The sequence below is a fragment of the Rhinoraja longicauda genome, chromosome 11 (genome assembly GCF_053455715.1).
Source record: "Rhinoraja longicauda isolate Sanriku21f chromosome 11, sRhiLon1.1, whole genome shotgun sequence".
In the NCBI taxonomy this organism is placed as follows: domain Eukaryota; kingdom Metazoa; phylum Chordata; class Chondrichthyes; order Rajiformes; family Arhynchobatidae; genus Rhinoraja; species Rhinoraja longicauda.
The window spans coordinates 41,908,724-41,926,266 of NC_135963.1; the positions used below are offsets into that span (position 1 = coordinate 41,908,724).

The window sequence follows — 17,543 nt, forward strand, 5'->3', positions numbered from 1 at the left end:
AATGTAGATGCAGAGCTGTGTCCTCTGGTTCTTGATTGCCCTACTCTGTGCATTTATCCTATCTATTCCCTTTATAATCTTACATACTTCTATAAAATCACCTTTTATCCTCCTGTGCTCCAAGGAATAAAAGAGAAGAAACCTTTTCACCCAGAGCTGTGAATTTGTGGAATTCTCTGCCACAGAAGGCAGTGGAGGCCAATTCACTGGATGAATTTAAAATAGAGTTACATAGAGCATAGAGTTACATAGGGGCTAGTGAAATCAAGGGATATGGGGAGAAGGCAAGCACAGGTTACTGATTGTAGATGATCGGCCATAATCACAATGAATGGCGGTGCTGGCTCAAAAGGCCAAATCGCCACCTCCTGCACCTATTTTCTATGTTTCTTTGACCACCCTATCTACCTGTGACTCCACTTTCAAAGAACTATGTACCTGCACTCTGAGAACCCTCTGCAACACTACAAAGCTCTAACATTCACTGTATCATCTGCCAATAAACCCCTCCTCACCTGTATCCTATCACCCGCCAAGCTTTGTCCTGGCCCTACTACAATCAGTCTGAAGAAGGGTTCTGACCCAAAATTTTACATATCCATTCCCTCCAATCATGCTGCCCGACTTGCTGAGTTATTCCAGCGATTTGCTTGATATTTCTCATGGGTGGTTAAGAAATAAGAGGCTGACTGTTCAGAACAGATGGGGAGAAATGTCTTCAGTGATTCACTTCAGGGGGCAGTGAATTGTTGGAATTTTCAACTCGTGAGGCCATGGAGACTCAGTCACAGTTTATTCAGAACAACCTTCTGGATATTAAAAGATGTGGTGCAGGAAAATACTGAGGTAAAAAGACAGCCAAAATCTTGGTGAATGGCGGACGGGTTGAATAGAGGACTGCTGCTTCTGTATCTTATGTTCTTCATCTCCTTGTTCTTGTTTTGCGCAGTAAAGACAAGAATCCTGCATGTCTGTTAATCCTGTTCTTGACCTGTGCTACTGTTAAGGGTCCATGGATGTACTCCCTCAACATCTACGTGCCACTTGGTAACCTGATATATTTTTGAGATCTCTATTGGCGTCTTCTTAAATGCATTACTTCCCACATCTCTGCAATAAATTCCATTCTCACCAAATCTGCAAACCATCTACATCTCCCTTCAATCTAAAATTTCCTCCTCACTCTCACCCACATGGCCAATGTTTGGGTTTTCTTCTCCCTGTTCCCAGCCAGTATTTCCAGCATTGAAGCTGTCCTTACATGGTGCGCCACAGGTTTTGTTCCAGACTTTCAATTGTGGGCCTTGTCACGGCAAGAAATGGTGGACAGAGCAAACCGTGCATGGATTTTCTTGCAGAATCTTTGTAAGAGTGTAACATCTCCATCAACTGCTGGGAACCCTTGTCTCAAATCTGCTCAGAATTGGGGATGTGTGCCCAGAACAACTCTGGGAACCAGTTTGTCACAAGCACACAGAAGCCCGTTGCAAATGGCAGACGGAGTGCAGCACCTCAAACAACTTCAGCCAACTCTTGCCCCATCAGCAGGAGAGCCTCCACAGAACTGGTGGAAGCAAGTCTTCTTCGATCCTCAGTGACTGGGTGAAGATGGAGAAGGGGAAAAGACAATGCAATTGCACTTCAGAAGCAAAGCCAGAAATACTCAGGTCAGGCGGCATCTCCGCAGATGAATGATTAACTCTCTCTGCAGATGCTTTCCAGCTAGATTGAGCATTTTCAGCTTTGTGTTTTAATTTCAGGTTTGCAGCAACTGCTATATTTTGCTTTCCGATTATATTTGTTCATTGTGAGATGCTGTAGAATGCCCGTGAGGTTTGAAAGAAGTGACAGCAAAGTCTATCTTTCTTAATTTCTTTTAATAAGATAACAACCCCGTAAGCACATGATTAATCTTGTGTTATTGCCATAACAACAGTGACATTCACTCCCCTCGTGGCTGAGGAGGACTGCAGGGGTCAGCTATTCTCCCCATGAAGATGATAGCGTTGATGCCGACTTCCCGTATCAGCAGGATGAAGGGCCGGTTGGCATTGAAGACCTCCAGGTTTGGCCGCAACGAGCGCCCCATCAACATCACGGCAGTGGCTGCTGCAGCTTTGCTGCCCTCCTCGTTCACCTGCCAGGCAAAGTGCCCCATGTCAGGCCAACCCAATACAACGCCGCAGAGCCCCCTCAAACCCTCCCAGGACAGGGGCATCCGGTTGGATTGGCAAATGTACAATGCGACACAGCCTTTACACTGCACAGACACTCATTCCTTCTCTCCAGAGATGCTGCCTGTCCCGCTGAGTTACTCCAGCATTTTGTGTCTACCTTCAATTTAAACCAGCATCTGCAGTTCTTTCCTACCAGATAATCACAACATGTTGTGAAAACCCTGCTACACTGTCCCATTGGACACTCCCAGGGCAGGAACAGCAAAGTCAGATACAGAGTAAAACTCTCTCTACACTGTCCCATTGCACACCCCCCCAAGCAAGGACAGCACGAGTTAAATACAGAGTCAAGCTCCCTCTACTCTGTCCCATCACACATTCCCAGGACAGGGTCAGCATGGATCAGATACATGGTAAAGTTCCCACTCCACCGTCGCATCACACACTCCCAAAGCAGGGAGAGCACCAACATGGGTCAGTAGCAAAGTAATACTCCCACTATACTCCCATTCACATGTTCCCAAGAAGGATATAGCAGAAGTTTGACACAGACTAAAACTTCCTCTACACAATCCCATCACAAATTCTCAGGCCAGATATAGCAGGGATTAGATACAGAATAAGCTTCACTCTGGACTGTCTTATCAAACCAGGTCAGCACAGGTAGCTGACATCAAGTGAAGCACATTCTTATTCAATTACTAATCCAAAGATCTATCATAAAGAATTGGAGACATTTTCAAATTTTATTGCAGCATGTTGGAAATTTGAACAAAGCAAAGTTAATGTAATCTTATATAGGTGTATAAAATCATGAGAGGAATAGATTGTACAGGGTCTTGCCCAGAGTGGGGGAATCAAGAACCAGAGGATATAGGTTTAAGGAGACGGGGGAAATAAGGAACATAAGGGGTAACTTTTTCACAAAGGATGGTGGGTGTATGGAACGAGCTGCCAGAGGAGGTAGTTGAGGCGGGTACTATCACAACAGTTAAGAAACATTTAGACAGTTATATGGATAGGACAGGTTTAGAGGGATATGGGTCAAATGCAGGCAGGTGGGACTAGTGTAGATGGGACATGTTGGTCAGTGTGGGTAAGTTAGGCCGAGGAGCCTGTTTTCACGCTGTATGACTCTATCACTGTCAGAGATGAGTACATGATACTATGGAAGTATGGAATGTTGTAAACATCCACCTGATTCACAACTGCACTCAGGGAAGAAAATATGTTGTTCTTCACTGGTCAGGCCTGTATGTTAACCTTCAACTATCATTCAGGAACATCAGGAACATAGAAATCACATTAAAGGACCCACATGTCCTCCTGAGCCACTTCCATCATTTAGTTCCTGATCCTTATAACTCTCAAGTGCTCAATAGACCAAAGATCTGTCCACCTTGGCCTTCAATGACCTATCCTTCACAGCAATCTGGAGAATTTCCAGGAGCCACAGGCCTGAGAAACAAAATTCCTTCCCATCCACGTCTCCTGAGGCCACGCTCCCTATTTCTAGTTTACCCTGAAGGGGAAATATCATCACACCATCCACCATGTCAAGCCCCCCCCCTTCTACCCCTCCTTTGGCATCCTACTTTGTAAGAAGAACGTCTGTCAATCTTCTCAACTCCAAGGAGTATTGGCACGTTTCCCTCATAAGACATCCCAAGTATCACTCATGCAAACCTTCTCTGAATTCCCTCCAATGCAGATATAGCTCCACATAAAATATGATGCAGACCTTACCTGTCTGGTGTCCCTTGATAAGCCAACCCTCTTGTCCCAGGGAGGAGCAAAGAGGTCCTTCTACAGTTGTACCGGGCCCTGGTGAGACCGCACCTGGAGTACTGTGTGCAGTTTTGGTCTCCAAATTTGAGGAAGGATATTCTTGCTATGGAGGGCGTGCACCGTAGGTTCACTAGGTTAATTCCCGGAATGGCGGGACTGTCGTATGTTGAAAGGCTGGAGCGACTGGGCTTGTATACACTGGAATTTAGAAGGATGAGGAGGGATCTTATTGAAACATATAAGATAATTAGGGGATTGGACACATTAGAGGCAGGAAACATGTTCCCAATGTTGGGGGAGTCCAGAACAAGGGGCCACAGTTTAAGAATAAGGGGTAGGCCATTTAGAACGGAGATGAGGAAGAACTTTTTCAGTCAGAGAGTGGTGGTGTGGAATTCTCTGCCTCAGAAGGCAGTGGAGGCCAGTTCGTTGGATGCTTTCAAGAAAGAGCTGGATAGAGCTCTTAAGGATAGCGGAGTGAGGGGGTATGGGGAGAAGGCAGGAACGGGGTACTGATTGATAGTGATCAGCCATGATCGCATTGAATGGCGGTGCTGGCTCGAAGGGCTGAATGGCCTACTCCTGCACCTATTGTCTATTGTCTATTGTCTATTGACACAAAATGTTGGAGTAACTCAGCAGGACAGGCAGCATATCTGGAGAACATGGATATATGACGTTTTGGGTTGTGATCCTTCTTTCGCAACCCGAAACATCGCCTATCCATGCTCTCCTGCCTGACCCGCTGTGTTATTCCAGTATTTTTAGTTTTTCTTTGGTAAACCACCATCTGCAGTTCATAGTTATTACTCTTGTCCCAGGACTTAGCCTGGTTGAACCTTATTTGACTGTCAATTTCCACAGTCAAGGACACTTACACCCTTCTCTTTCTTACCAGAATGGAGTCTTTCCCACTTAAGCAATACTGTTTTTCCATTCTTCCTGACAGACTGGATAACTTCCCCTTCTCCACATTATACTCCATCTGACAAATTGTTCCCAACTTCTTTGCAAACACCTTAAGTCTTCTACACAGCTTATTTTTCAGACATATGTATATTGAACAAATCTGACCCCAACATTGCCCCTTTATTGATGTTTGTGTTTTTGCCCTGTGTACCGAGATACAGTGAAAATCGTTGATTTGTGTGCTATCCAGGCAGATCTTAACCACATGAGCACATCAGGTAGTTCAAAAGAAAAAATAAGCAAATTTTAAAGTTAAATGCAGAATTTAGTTACAACTACATTGCAGAAAGATTGCAGACTTTAAAAAAAACCCGTAAGGGCTGAAAAGAAGTAGATTGAGAGTTTGGGAACATATCCTTAGCTTACGAGAGTTCTGCTCAAGTTCCTGATATCAGCAGGGAAGAAACTGTTCTTGAACATTTAAACAAAATTTGAACAGGTGCACGGACAGGAAAGGTTTAGAGGGATATGGACCAAATGCAGACAAATGGCGTCAGCTCAGGAAGACACCTCAGTCAGCAGGGCCAAGTTGGGCTGAAGGGTCTATTTTCATGCTATATAATTCTACCTCCTTAATGGATTCAAGCATTTGCCACCGACAGGTATCAGGCTGACTGATCTACAGTTACAGACCTGCATTGATGCCTGGCCTGGACAATCAGTAAAACATAATAAGAAAAAGAAAGTTTAAAAAAAAAAAATAGTATTGAGAGTGCACAACCTTCCATCAAACTGTCCAGACCTGGTCCAGTCTGATTCAACACTGAGTAAAGTAACAAGCGATGCTATTGCACAGTTTAGTTACGGAGGTAATGCCGTCTCCGATCTATCAGACTAAAAGAGGCTCGGACAGTGAGGTAGGACTTCAACAATTCCTCTCAGGGCAGCTCCCACCCTCCATCGCACCCTGACCTCTCTGTCTTTGGCATTCTAACTGCATCAACGCAACACAATGCCAGTGTGAGGAGCAGCACCTCACATTCCCACTGGGCACGTGGCAGTCCTCAGGATCCAGCTACTTTACGTAACCCAGTTTCAGGGAAAAGAGTTCTGAATGGGAATGTTAAATGTATAAACAAGCTAAATTGGATTACTTTGCAATGCAGTCAACTCCTGGGATGGGTGGTGAGTCTGTGGAATTCATTGCCACATCAGGCTGTGGAGGCCAAGTCAATGGATATTTTTAAGGCGGAGATTGATAGATTCTTGATTAGTACAGATGTCAGGGGTTATGGGGAAAAGGCAGGAGAATGGGGTGGAGAGAGAAAGATAGATCAGCCATGATTGAATGGCGTAGTAGACCTGATGGTCCAAATGATATAATTCTGCTCTAAAAACTTACAAACGTATATCATTATATATATTATACATTATATAATATATTATATGATATTTTATATAATATATATTATATGATATCTAATATATCATATAATATACATTATATTATAACAGATCATTATCAAATTGGAATATTACAATGGGATATGGTTACAGAGATTTTTCAACTGTGGCCACAAATATTTGTACAGCAGAGAGTTATAAACATGCAGTACAGTAGAATGTAAGTGGATGTATCCAAGAAAGGCATGCGAGCAAGAGGGATTCAATATACTTTTTAGCTGCAATGTTCCATTTCTATAGAGCAACTGTCGGGTCAATTTAAGGCTCATTTACAAGTAAGAACTAAAACAACATACCTCCAAGAAGGCTTTGTGAAAAGCATCAGAGACGTAAAGATCAGTGTGCATTCCTTCAACTATTCCTGTAAGATAAACACAGTCAGCCTTCCCCCAATCAGACATAGTGAGCAGTAAGTTGTAAAAGCAAACACCAATGGTTTGGGTCAGTCCACAGGCTCCTCACTGCTGTAAAACCTAAAGCAACAAGGTCATTCTCACCCACGTTGTGCATGGCTGGATGTGGTTCACGATGGCATGGTTCAAAGCTTTAGTTAGTTTGGCCTGGTGAGGGTGGAGAAGAGGAAGCCATTTTGTGGAAGGTTGCAGAGATAACAAAGTGGCTCAGGGGTGATCAGACAAAGGAAACTAAATGGATGGAGGTATAATGGAAAAATACAGAACTTAAAATGGTGGAATCTTGAGCAAAAGTAAGAACTCAGACCATCAGGCAACATCTATGGAGTACAGGGATAGGTGATGTTTTGGTTTGGAATCCTTTTACAGATGTAAATGTCAGGAGAGGAGGGAGATGGGATGGAGGTTGGGGAGTGAGACGGGGTGGGGATTAGAGAGGGAGATGGAGTGAAGGTTACTGAGGGAAATGGGGTGGAGGTTACGGAGATAAATGAAGGGAATGGTGGAAGATGGGATGGAGGGTGGGAGGGGGATGGGTAGGTGTGTGAGGGAGAAACAGGAGATTGGAGAAAGGAAGAGCAAGGATAGGAATGTTGGACAGTTAGACAGAGCAAAGGACAGGGATGCACAGAAAGGGAAGAGAACAAATTGGAGAGAATGATTGAAGTGGGGTAAAGGTGGGAAGCCTGAAATCAGCCAGTTGCAATTGTGATGGTGAATTGGAGGGCAATTGCAAGATGGAGAGATGGGGGAAGGGAGAACTGGGTGATGAGTGTCATGGAATGAGTGGCGTGAGAGGGTAGCAGGAGACATACCTGGAAGACTGGCCTTCTCTGCGTTGAACAGATCCACCAGGCCCATCTGCTTCAGCATGTTGGTCAGACTGAAGGTGTCCTCAATGCGGAAGCGGGGCAGCGAGAGCTCCACCTCCACTGTGCTCAGTCTGCTGAGCCAACTCACCACCTTCTCGTGAGACAGCCGGCTCTCGATCTCCTGCAGGTTGCCTCCTGCCATGGGCAGGATCAGGACCATGGACACATCGTCACCTTTGTACGGGAGCTCAATCATCTTCACCTTGTCTGCTGGGAACTTGGCATAGCGGAAGGAACCTGGTTGCTGCATCATCGGGACCTGGCACTGGCTGTTAGGTGCCTTCTCAAAGGGCCTCTGCGAAGTCATGTCCTTCTCAAACATGGATTTCCACTGGCCCTGCACAGACACATTCATCATTCTTCTCTCTGCCCTGCATGCGTATCATGGGAGTTTTAAACATCAAACCAAGTGAGCAACTTGTTTAAGGCAGTACGAGGACGTGACCAGAGGCTTGTCTGAGAGGATGGCTTTACGGAGCAATGAACTCAGTGCTCGGGACTCAGGTGGCTTCTTGCTGCCACAGTGGGAACTGAGGAGAGCAGGGGAAGATGGGCACATACCACAGAGGGAACAGGTTACAGGAATGGTCGTGAAACATGGAGTTACGGCTAAATATTTCCTTCTGCCGCATCCTCCAAGCTCCATGAACCGTTCCAGTCCCCAGGTCCCTCGAAGTCCTTTGCATGCATGTTCTTTGGCTAGATATAGGCCAGGAACCATAGGTTGGCCAGTCCAGGTATCTGGTCTATGCCAAAGAGAGGGTTCACCATGGGAGAGCATCTTAACACCCAATCACATAGTTTATGTGGCTGATCCCTCTCCATAACTGTTCATTCCGTGAAATATGTAGGATGGGAAAAGGGGAGCAGAGAGCTGAAGGAGCCATGTATATGAAATGAATCGACAAGGGAATGCTGGCCTTTATATCAAGGTAGGGCAGTGGATGTTGTCACATGGATTTTAGTAAGGCATTTGATAAAGTCCCCCATGGTAGGATGATCCCGAAGATGAAGATGGACTGGATTAACAGTGACTTCATCATATGGATTCAGAACTGGTTTATTGGTTGAAAAGAGACGGTTGTGGTGGAAGGACTATATTCAGGCTGGATGTCTATATTTCTGTGTGGAGCTCCATGGGAACTAGTGGAGTTCCACATGGGATCTGTGCTGGAACCTCTACTATTTGTAATATACATAAAGGACTTGGACGTAAACAAAGATAGGTTGGTTAGTAGGTTTGCAGATGGCAGCAAGATTTTGGGGTTTGCAGACTGTGAGGAATGTTGTCAAAGTTTGCAGCGGGATATAGATCAGCCACGGAAATGGCAGATGGAGTTTAACCTGAGCAAGTGTGAGGTGTTGTACTTTGGGAGGTCAAATATACAATAAATGGCATGGCCCTTAACAACATTGATGTACAGAGGTATCGGGATCTACGTTTCATAACACCCTGAAAGTGGCAACAAAAGTCAATAGAATGGTATAGAAGGCAAATGGTATGCTTGCTTTCTTAGGTTAGGGCATTGAGTATAAGAGTCAGGAAGTTATGATGCAGCTATAGAGGACTGTGTTAGGTGGCATTTGGATTATCACGTGCAGTTCTAGTTGCCCCATTACAGGAAGGATGTAGAGGTTTTAGAAAGGGTGCAGAGGACGTTTAGCAGAATGATGCCTGGATTAGAAGCTATTAGCTACAGGGAGAGGTTGGACAGACTTGGATTGTTTTAGACAATAGGTGCAGGAGTAGGCCATTCAGCCCTTCGAGCCAGCACCACCATTCAATGTGATCATGGCTGATCATTCTCAATCAGTACCCCGTTCCTGCCTTCTCCGCATACCCCCCTGTGATTTCTCTGAAATGTCAGAGGTTACGGAAGACCTGATTATTTACTAAAACTCTCATCTTGTATACATATTTATCAGTTTGTACGTGCCTGAAATACAGCCAAAACGGTACACAATAGCGCAACCATTTTATGCCCACCCTACTCACCATTCCCATGCGGTCTCAATTGATCGTTTTGTTACATTTTAAAAACAATTAACAATAAGCTTTAATAAATGCACTCCCCCTCCCGGCTGGGAGGACCGGCGCCCGTCCCGGCGTGCCCCGCACCTGACCTTCCTTCCATGGTGCAGCACGGTGGCAGAGGGTCAAAATAGATGGCCGTCGCCGCCAATGCAGGAGAGGTTTCCACCTAACGGGTCCACGGTTTGGTCTGGCTGACGCGATGGCCACCCAGGGCCGAGGTGAGTGGCTCCCTCTCCCCTTTCCTGTCCCCCCTCGCCGGCCCACAGCCCCGGGGAACACTCCCCGGCTGCCAACGTATCCATGGATCGTCAGTTGGGGGAGGGTTGCAGGAGAGGCTTGAACCCAACGGGATTTGCCGCGACCTCAGGAGAGGTTTACACGGAGGGTTGCCGGGCCCGCAGCAGAGATTTAAGAATCACTTTTAAAACTTTAATACGTAAGATGGCCGCCGCATACGCACAGTTGGGGTGGGTTGTCGCTTGGAGGGGGATGGGACCCGCCCGAGTGACGGGAGTGGCAGCCAATGAGGGGGAGAGCTCTCCTGCTGCTGGCCGCAGGAGAGGTTTGCATGGAGGGTTGCTCATTGCCGCACTGGTGGGTAAGGCAAGGCAGCGCCTTTACCACCTCACACAGCTGAGGAAATTCGGAGTCTCCCTGAGGATCCTTCAGTGCTTCTACTCTGGGGCTGTAGAAAGCATCTTGTCCGGCAACATCTCAATCTGGTTTGGGAACAGCTCTGCCCAGGACAGGAAGGCTCTGCGGAGAATAGTGTGTTCGGCTGAATGCACTATGGGAACTACACTCGCCCCCCTGCACGACCTATACATCAGGAGGTGCAGATCCAGAGCAAGCAACATTATGGGGGACCCCTACCACCCCAGCAACGGACTGTTCCAGCTGCTACGGTCAGGCAAACACCTCCGCAGTCACGCTGTGAAAACAGAGAGGATGAGACGGAGTTTCTTCCCACAGGCCATCAGGACTGTTAACTCTTATATCACCAGGGACTAATTTACTGTATTAATTTATTTTTTGTGCTGTGTCTTTAAAAAAAATAAAATCTATTCTGTGAGTAGTTTTAGCACAATCCGCAGGCATTGCCACTTTCATTTCACTACACATCTTGTATGTGTATGTGACAAATAAAGTAGACTTGACTCGACTTCACTTGCTGGACCCGCAGGAGAGATTTGGACCCAACGTGTCCACGCCCGTCTAGTAAGTTTATAAAATTATGAGAGGCATAGATAGGGTAGACGGTCAGAATCTTTTTCCCAAGGTGGAAAATCCAATACCAAAGGACTTAACTTTAAGGTGAGAGAGGAAAGTTTAAAGGACACTAGGCCATGGACCCGTTGGGCCCAAACCTCTCCTGCATTGGTGCAGCACCTGCTCCTCCCCCCGCCCGTCCCCAATTCCCCCCTCCCCTCTTCCCCCCTCCATCCCTCCCTCCACCCCTCCCTCCCTAGGAGATAGATTTAAACCTTAAAATGTGAATAACTTTAAAAATATAACACCAATTTCAATGAAACTTCTTCCATTAGCACCAAAGGGATGACGGTGAGTTAGGTGGGCCTAAAATTGTCACGCTATCGTGTACCGTTTTGGCTGCAGTTCAGGAACAAACAAATAAGAGTTTTAGTATATAGGGCAAGTGTTTTTTTACACTGAGGGTGGTGAGTGGAATGTGCTTCTGGAGTGGTGATGGAGGCAGACACGATAGTGACGGTTCAGCAGTTAAAAACATTTAAGAAGCATTTAGATAGGTACATGGAGAGGATGGAGGAATATGGGTCAAATGCAGGCAAGTGGGACTAGTGCAGATGGGGCATGTTGGTTGGCGTGGGCAAGTTGGGCCGAAGGGCCTGTTTCTGCGCTCTTTGACTATGCCTCTGAGGCTGTTGGATAGGCACATGGATATGCGTGGAAAAGAGGAATATGGATCACGTGCAGTCTGAGGAGATTAATTTAACTTGGTATCATGTCTGGCATGGACATTGTGATCCAAAGGGCTGTGATCTGAGTACAAGAGTAAAGATATCTTACAATATAGATCTTGATAACTCTAGCTGAACTATTGCTCTCTGGTGCACAGTTTTGATCTCCGTTCCAAAATACAGATATTTTTGCTTTGGTGTCTCAGCCTGGGATGGCAAGGCCGTAGAGGAGAGAATCAGCTCAGGCAGCGTTTGGAAGGAGACAAGACCCCATTGAACACACACATTTCTATTTAATGAGGAAGCCAACACTGTACACACTACTCCAAATGCAGTCACACCAAGAGGCTGTGTAGAGATGGTGCAGGGAATGGGTGGTGAGCTAGCAGATCCAAAATGAATTTGTTGAGAAGCGAAACTGGCTCAAAGGTTTCCTTCTGCTCCAGTGTCTTGTGCTACGTTCTTACATTCACCTTGTTAGAACTATGGAATTTGGCCTGGGCCTGCCCAGGAAACATCTGGAACAAAACAACATTTGCAGAGAGCTGACACAAGGGCTTTCCGGCTCTTTCAACTCCTGAGAAAGCCTGGAAGGTCTCATATTCCTCAACAATCAGAGACATAGGGGATTGGGGTGGTCGGCAGGTATGCTGGAGATGGGTGAACTCACCTTAAAATACATGGCATTGACAATGACCAAGGTGGTGAAGGGAGTTATTGCATCTGGAGGGATGACACCCTTGATAAGACCTTCAGTCTTATTGGCCACCCAAGCGTTGATGATCTTCCTGGCAATGTTGGGCTTCTCCTACCAAAGAAAGATCATAATTTCTCTCTGTGTTCAACTGCCTCAAGTCGTCCCTATGACTCGCAGCTGGAGAAGACGTTTTGCTGAGGGTTAGTCATGGTTTATTAGGAGGGAAGCATAATCAATGCACAGCAAGTTCCCACAGGATTTTACACAATGGTCGAGATATTGTAGCAGGCCGGGGCCAGAGAAAAGATCCCCACCACCCCTTCTGAACACAATGTCTATGCAAGATGCTAGATGTGGTACTGTTGATATGGTTCCTAGGACGACAGCCCAAGGATTATCCTGGCAATGACAGGAGCACCTCTTACAATGCCTGTACTTCTTAAGGAGGCTAAAGAGAGTTGGTCTGGGTACATCCATTCTCTCCAGGTTCTACAGATGCACCATCGAGTCCATTCTGACCTGCTGCATCACTGTCTGGCATGGGACCTGTTCAGCTGCAGACAGGAATGCCCTGCAGCGTGTTGTGAAGACAGCCCAGCACATCACTGGGACCAGATTCCCTGCCATCAGTGACATTTACAGAGGAAGGTGCAAAAGTAAAGCCTGCAGCATCATGAGGGGCTCCTCTCACCCCTTCCAAGGTCTATTTGACCCGCTGCCTTCTGAAAAAAGACTGAGGAGCATTAGCTGCAGAACCACCAGGTTCAGGAACAGCTTTTTCCCTCAGGCTGCTCGTCTACTGAACTGCCCCACCTGACTCGGGGGGGTGGGGTTAGCACCTAGCACTCTGCATTTTATAAACTCATTTAATGTGCAATCAATAATTTACCTGCTCTCATTGATGGTTTTAATTCACCGTTTACATGCTTTAAACTCTAGGTTAAATGCTTTATCTTTTACCGTTTACATGCTTTAATCCTCTGTCTATGTATTATATTGTATTGCACTGTCTAATTGTATTGTACTGTATCGTATTGTACTGCACTGTCATTCCCTGTCTATATGTTTTGCATTTGTATTGCACTATGGCCCCCGGAGGCACTCTGTTTCGTCCCATTCATTGCATGACCTGTAAGGAGTGGAATGACAAATAAACTAAATAAATAAAAATAAATAAATAATGGACCTCACGCAAGTTGACTGCCGGATCTCCCAGGGAGGAGCAGAGGCTCTTCAGGATATTCCATGGTTCCTGAGGAAAACCCTCAGTACAGTGGTCCACGGAAGGCTTTTCCCACGAACCTCATTCCCACATCTATTGAGTTCTGATCCCCACCATTCCTTTCCTCTTTCCTTCCATGTCTTCCTGAGAGCAGCTCTCTTCTTCTCCCCTCTCTTCCACAGTTGCTCTTCCCTCTTCCCCATCTCCTTTCCTTCCACTTTCCTACCATCCATCTCCCTTTCCCACTTTCCAGCCGCTTCCCCACCCCACCCCCCCCATTTCTTTCCTCACTCTCCCGCAATTTCCCCGCTCACCCTGAAGTTGACAGGTATCAGCTTTGCACTGTACACTGCCTCACTGATGTTCTGGAAGGTTCTGTTGTAGGTTAGCGACTTGTCCCCGAAGAGGCGGTTGGCAGACACCAGTTCCGACGACTTGTTGGCTTTGCGGTAAAGCCGGCAGTTGAGTTTGGCAAAGAAGTAGTGCACTTGGTCCGATGTCTTTTCTGTGATGGTGTCAAATTTAAAGACCTGGAGAAGGTAGGAGGAGGAGGAAAGGGAAAGAGGAAAGGGAGATGGGAGTGGGGAAATGTAAAACGGAGGGGTGGGAGAGAGGAAAGGGAAGCGGTTGGGAGAGACCTTCATTCATAGGCTGTCTGTGTGGAGTTTGCAAGTCCTCCCTGTGACCGTGTGGGCTTCCTCCGGGTGCTTCAGTTCCCTCCCACATCCCAAAGACATGCGCGATTGTAGGTTAATTGTCCTCTGGGAAATTGTCCCTCAGGTGTAGGGAGTGGATGTGAAAGTGGGATAACCATATAATTAGTGTCAATGGGTGATCATCAATGGTCGGTGTGGACTCGGTGGACCGAAAGGTCTGTTTCCACCCTGTATCTTTAATCTAAATAGACATTCCATCATCTACTCCAATATCTCCAGATGTAGCCTGTTGCCAGGTTGTGTCATTTAATGTCACTTCCACAGTGCAGCACTCCCTCAGTACTGCCCCTCCCACAGTGCGGCCCTCCCTCAGTATCATCCCTCCCACAGTGCAGCACTCCCTCAGTACCATCCCTCCAACAGTGCAGCACTCCCTTAGTACTGGCCCTCCCAGTACGGCCCTCCCTCAGTGGTGTGACAGTTGTGTCTGCCAAGAACAAATTGGAAGACAGTCATTGGGTTCTGGAATTGAAGGGACTCAGTGGCCCTTCGGCCCATTAATGCTGGGATTAACCTGCCCGTGTTGATCCTACTCCATTCCAATGCCTAAACCCCTCTCCTCTCGCCTCCCTGCGGGTTGTGGGCACTTACCTCCATCAGCTGCTGTAGAGTATCGCCACAGGCACCCAGCTTAGTCATGGCGAAGGCGGTGGAGATGCTGAGTGGCGACATGAAGATGTTCTCGCCATTGTTCTTGGAGATGGCAAGGCGTTTGTAAAACTCAAAGGCAAACTTGCTGTTGGCCCGAGACAGCTCCCAGACCCGAGGGTTTGTGTTGCCCGGAGGCTTCTTGTCGTTTATCCGTGGCTCGGTCTTGTCTGGAGTCCGGTACACACACATGGGTTGACCCGGGATGTTCTTCAGTTTGGTGTTGCAGTGGGACAACTTGTCTTCTATGGCAGTAGAGGACAGGGCAGCCCTGACCAACACGGCACAGAGCAGCACACAAAGCAACCTCATCCTATACGGATGGACAAAGCAGGCAAGGGAAGGTGTACAGAGAGTCATTCAGTTCATGGACACTGGTACATTCACTAGAGTAGATTGGACATGTTGGCTGGTGTGGGCAAATTGGGCTGAAGGGCCAACTGGCCCACGTGACTACATGACTCTATGTTGTGATACGGTAAAGTAAGTGAGGGACTGCTGCACTGTGGGAGGGGCAGTACATAGAACATAGAACAGTACAGCACAGGAACAGGCCCTTTGACCCGCAATGTGGGTGACGAAATCTCGTCCGAAAGACTTGTTTTTTGGATGACAAATAAAGGTAATTCTGATTCTGATGTCCAAAACTTACAGAATAATGAAAGGCATAGAGTGGATGTGGAAAGGATGTTTCCACTGGTGGGGGAGTCTAGGACCAGAGGTCATAGAATTAAAGGGCGCTCTGTTAGAAAGGAGGTGAGGAACACTGTGAGAGGGGTAGCACTGAGGGAGTGCTACACTGTGGGTGGGGTAGTGAGGGAGCGCCGCACTGTGGGAGGAGCGGTACTGAGGGAGCGCCGCACTGTGGGAGGGGTAGTGAGGGAGCGCCACATTGTGGGAGGGGCAGCATTGAGGGAGCGCCGCACTGTGGGAGGAGCGGTACTGAGGGAGCGCCGCACTATGGGAGGGGTAGTGAGGGAGCGCCCGCATTATGGGAGGGGTAGTGAGGGAGCGCCACATTGTGGGAGGGGCAGTATTGAGGGAGCGCCGCACTGTGGGAGCGGCAGCATTGAGCGCTGCACTGTGGGTGGGGCAGTGAGGGAGCGCCGCACTGTGGGAGGGGCAGCACTGAGGGAGCGCTGCACTGTGGGTGGGGTAGTGAGGGAGTGCCGCACTGTGGGAGGGGCAGCACTGAGGGAGCGCTGCACTGTGGGTGGGGTAGTGAGGGAGCGCCGCACTGTGGGAGGGGCAGCAAGGTCTAGCTACTCCCCTAGGGCCGTGCATGCCCTGGGGCCTAGGTAGGGGTGCGCTCCCACAGCCGGGCTGGGCGCCCCTGGTCTCCCCGTGTGGTCGCTGACCCTCACACTCCCTCCCGCCCGCCGGCCCGCTGGGACACAGGGCGGCCGGTGAGAGGTCTTTCACAGCAGGAGCTTCCCTTCGACATGGTGGAGGGATCTCAGGAGAGGGCACCCCACCCCGGCCTGTCCCTCCCTTGCCCTCCCCGCACACTCCTCTCCCTACCGTCGCCGGCCATCCCTGCCCCAAACTCCCCATCCTGATCCCGACCTTCAGATTGACCCCCGAGATTCATTTTCTCCCGATCCCTTCCTCCTTCCTCCCCCGTCAATTCCCCGCGACCCTTTTGCTTTGCTCCTGATGTCTTCTTCTCCCAATCCCTACTCTCCCAGACTGTTCATTCCCTTCCCCTTCCTCGCACAATCCCTGCTCTCTCCGATTCCTCCCTCAACCCATCCCCCTCCAATCCCGACCCCGCCATAACCCCCATCCTCTCCACAAACCTTTCCCCAGTTCCCGACCCCTCCCTCCCTTCCTCCCCTAATTCTTTCCCTCACCCTCATGTCCTCCTTGCTCCAATCTCCTGATGCCTTCCCCTCAACCCTTCCTTCTCTGTCCCTTCCCTCTCTAGACTCTCCAACCGTGGGCTCCACAGATGCTGCCTGACCCGCTGAGTTGCTCCAGCAGTGTGGGTCTCAGGTCTGCTGTGAGCCAGGACCTCTCCACGAGGAGCAGTCTGCTCACCAGGATCGATGCAGAGCCCCACACGTAACCAACATGTTCCCAATGTTGGGGGAGTCCAGAACCAGGGGCCACAGTTTAAGAATAAGGGGTAGGCCATTTAGAACTGAGATGAGGAAAAACCTTTTCAGTCAGAGTTGTGAATCTGTGGAATTCTCTGCCTCAGAGGGCAGTGGAGGCCAATTCTCTGAATGCATTCAAGAGAGAGCTGGATAGAGCTCTTAAGGATAGTGGAGTCAGGGGGTATGGGGAGAAGGCGGGAACGGGGTACTGATTGAGAATGATCAGCCATGATCACATTGAATGGCGGTGCTGTACCGAAGGGCCCAATGGCCTCCACCTGAACCTATTGTCTATAACCTCGCCCTCTTCCCCTCGCCTCCCCGTCTCTGCCCCACAAACCTGGAGCGGGACTTGCCCAGTTTACCTGTCAACGTGGTTCAATCTCACTCCCCGCTGTGAAGTTTGAAGTTAAACGGTGAATCAGAATGAGCGCGGAGACAGCTCACAAGTAGACGGGTGGCGTCAGGTCAGTCAGTCAGTGGTTGTGATGCTGACTCCGCAGGTCGCTAGAGATTGCTGAACCTGTGCAAACATCAAAAGCAAACTACGGGGCTGAGTGAAGCTG

At 48.2% G+C, this 17,543-nt stretch overlaps 1 protein-coding gene across 1 annotated transcript; it reads right to left on the reverse strand.

Moving 5' to 3' along the window:
* Nucleotides 1-1,862: 1,862 nt before the first annotated feature.
* On the reverse strand, nt 1,863-17,543 carry serpinc1 (serpin peptidase inhibitor, clade C (antithrombin), member 1). Its single transcript, XM_078407474.1, has 7 exons — nt 17,343-17,543; nt 14,822-15,191; nt 13,829-14,044; nt 12,266-12,403; nt 7,567-7,960; nt 6,635-6,699; nt 1,863-2,137 (listed from the first exon to the last, which is right to left on the reverse strand). The coding sequence occupies exons 2-7, from the start codon at nt 15,188-15,190 to the stop codon at nt 1,943-1,945; spliced, it is 1,377 nt and encodes a 458-aa protein (XP_078263600.1). The 5' UTR covers nt 15,191; nt 17,343-17,543; the 3' UTR covers nt 1,863-1,942.

Bases quoted from the DNA above. Each gene is read 5' to 3' on its own strand.
- serpinc1 (XM_078407474.1), bottom strand. From the start codon at position 15,190: ATGAGGTTGCTTTGTGTGCTGCTCTGTGCCGTGTTGGTCAGGGCTGCC. The intron at 14,045-14,821 runs GTAAGTGCCCAC...TACCTTCTCCAG, and splicing joins CTCTACAGCAGCTGATGGAG to GTCTTTAAATTTGACACCAT. The intron at 7,961-12,265 runs GTGAGTTCACCC...GTGTCTGTGCAG, and splicing joins TCAATGCCATGTATTTTAAG to GGCCAGTGGAAATCCATGTT.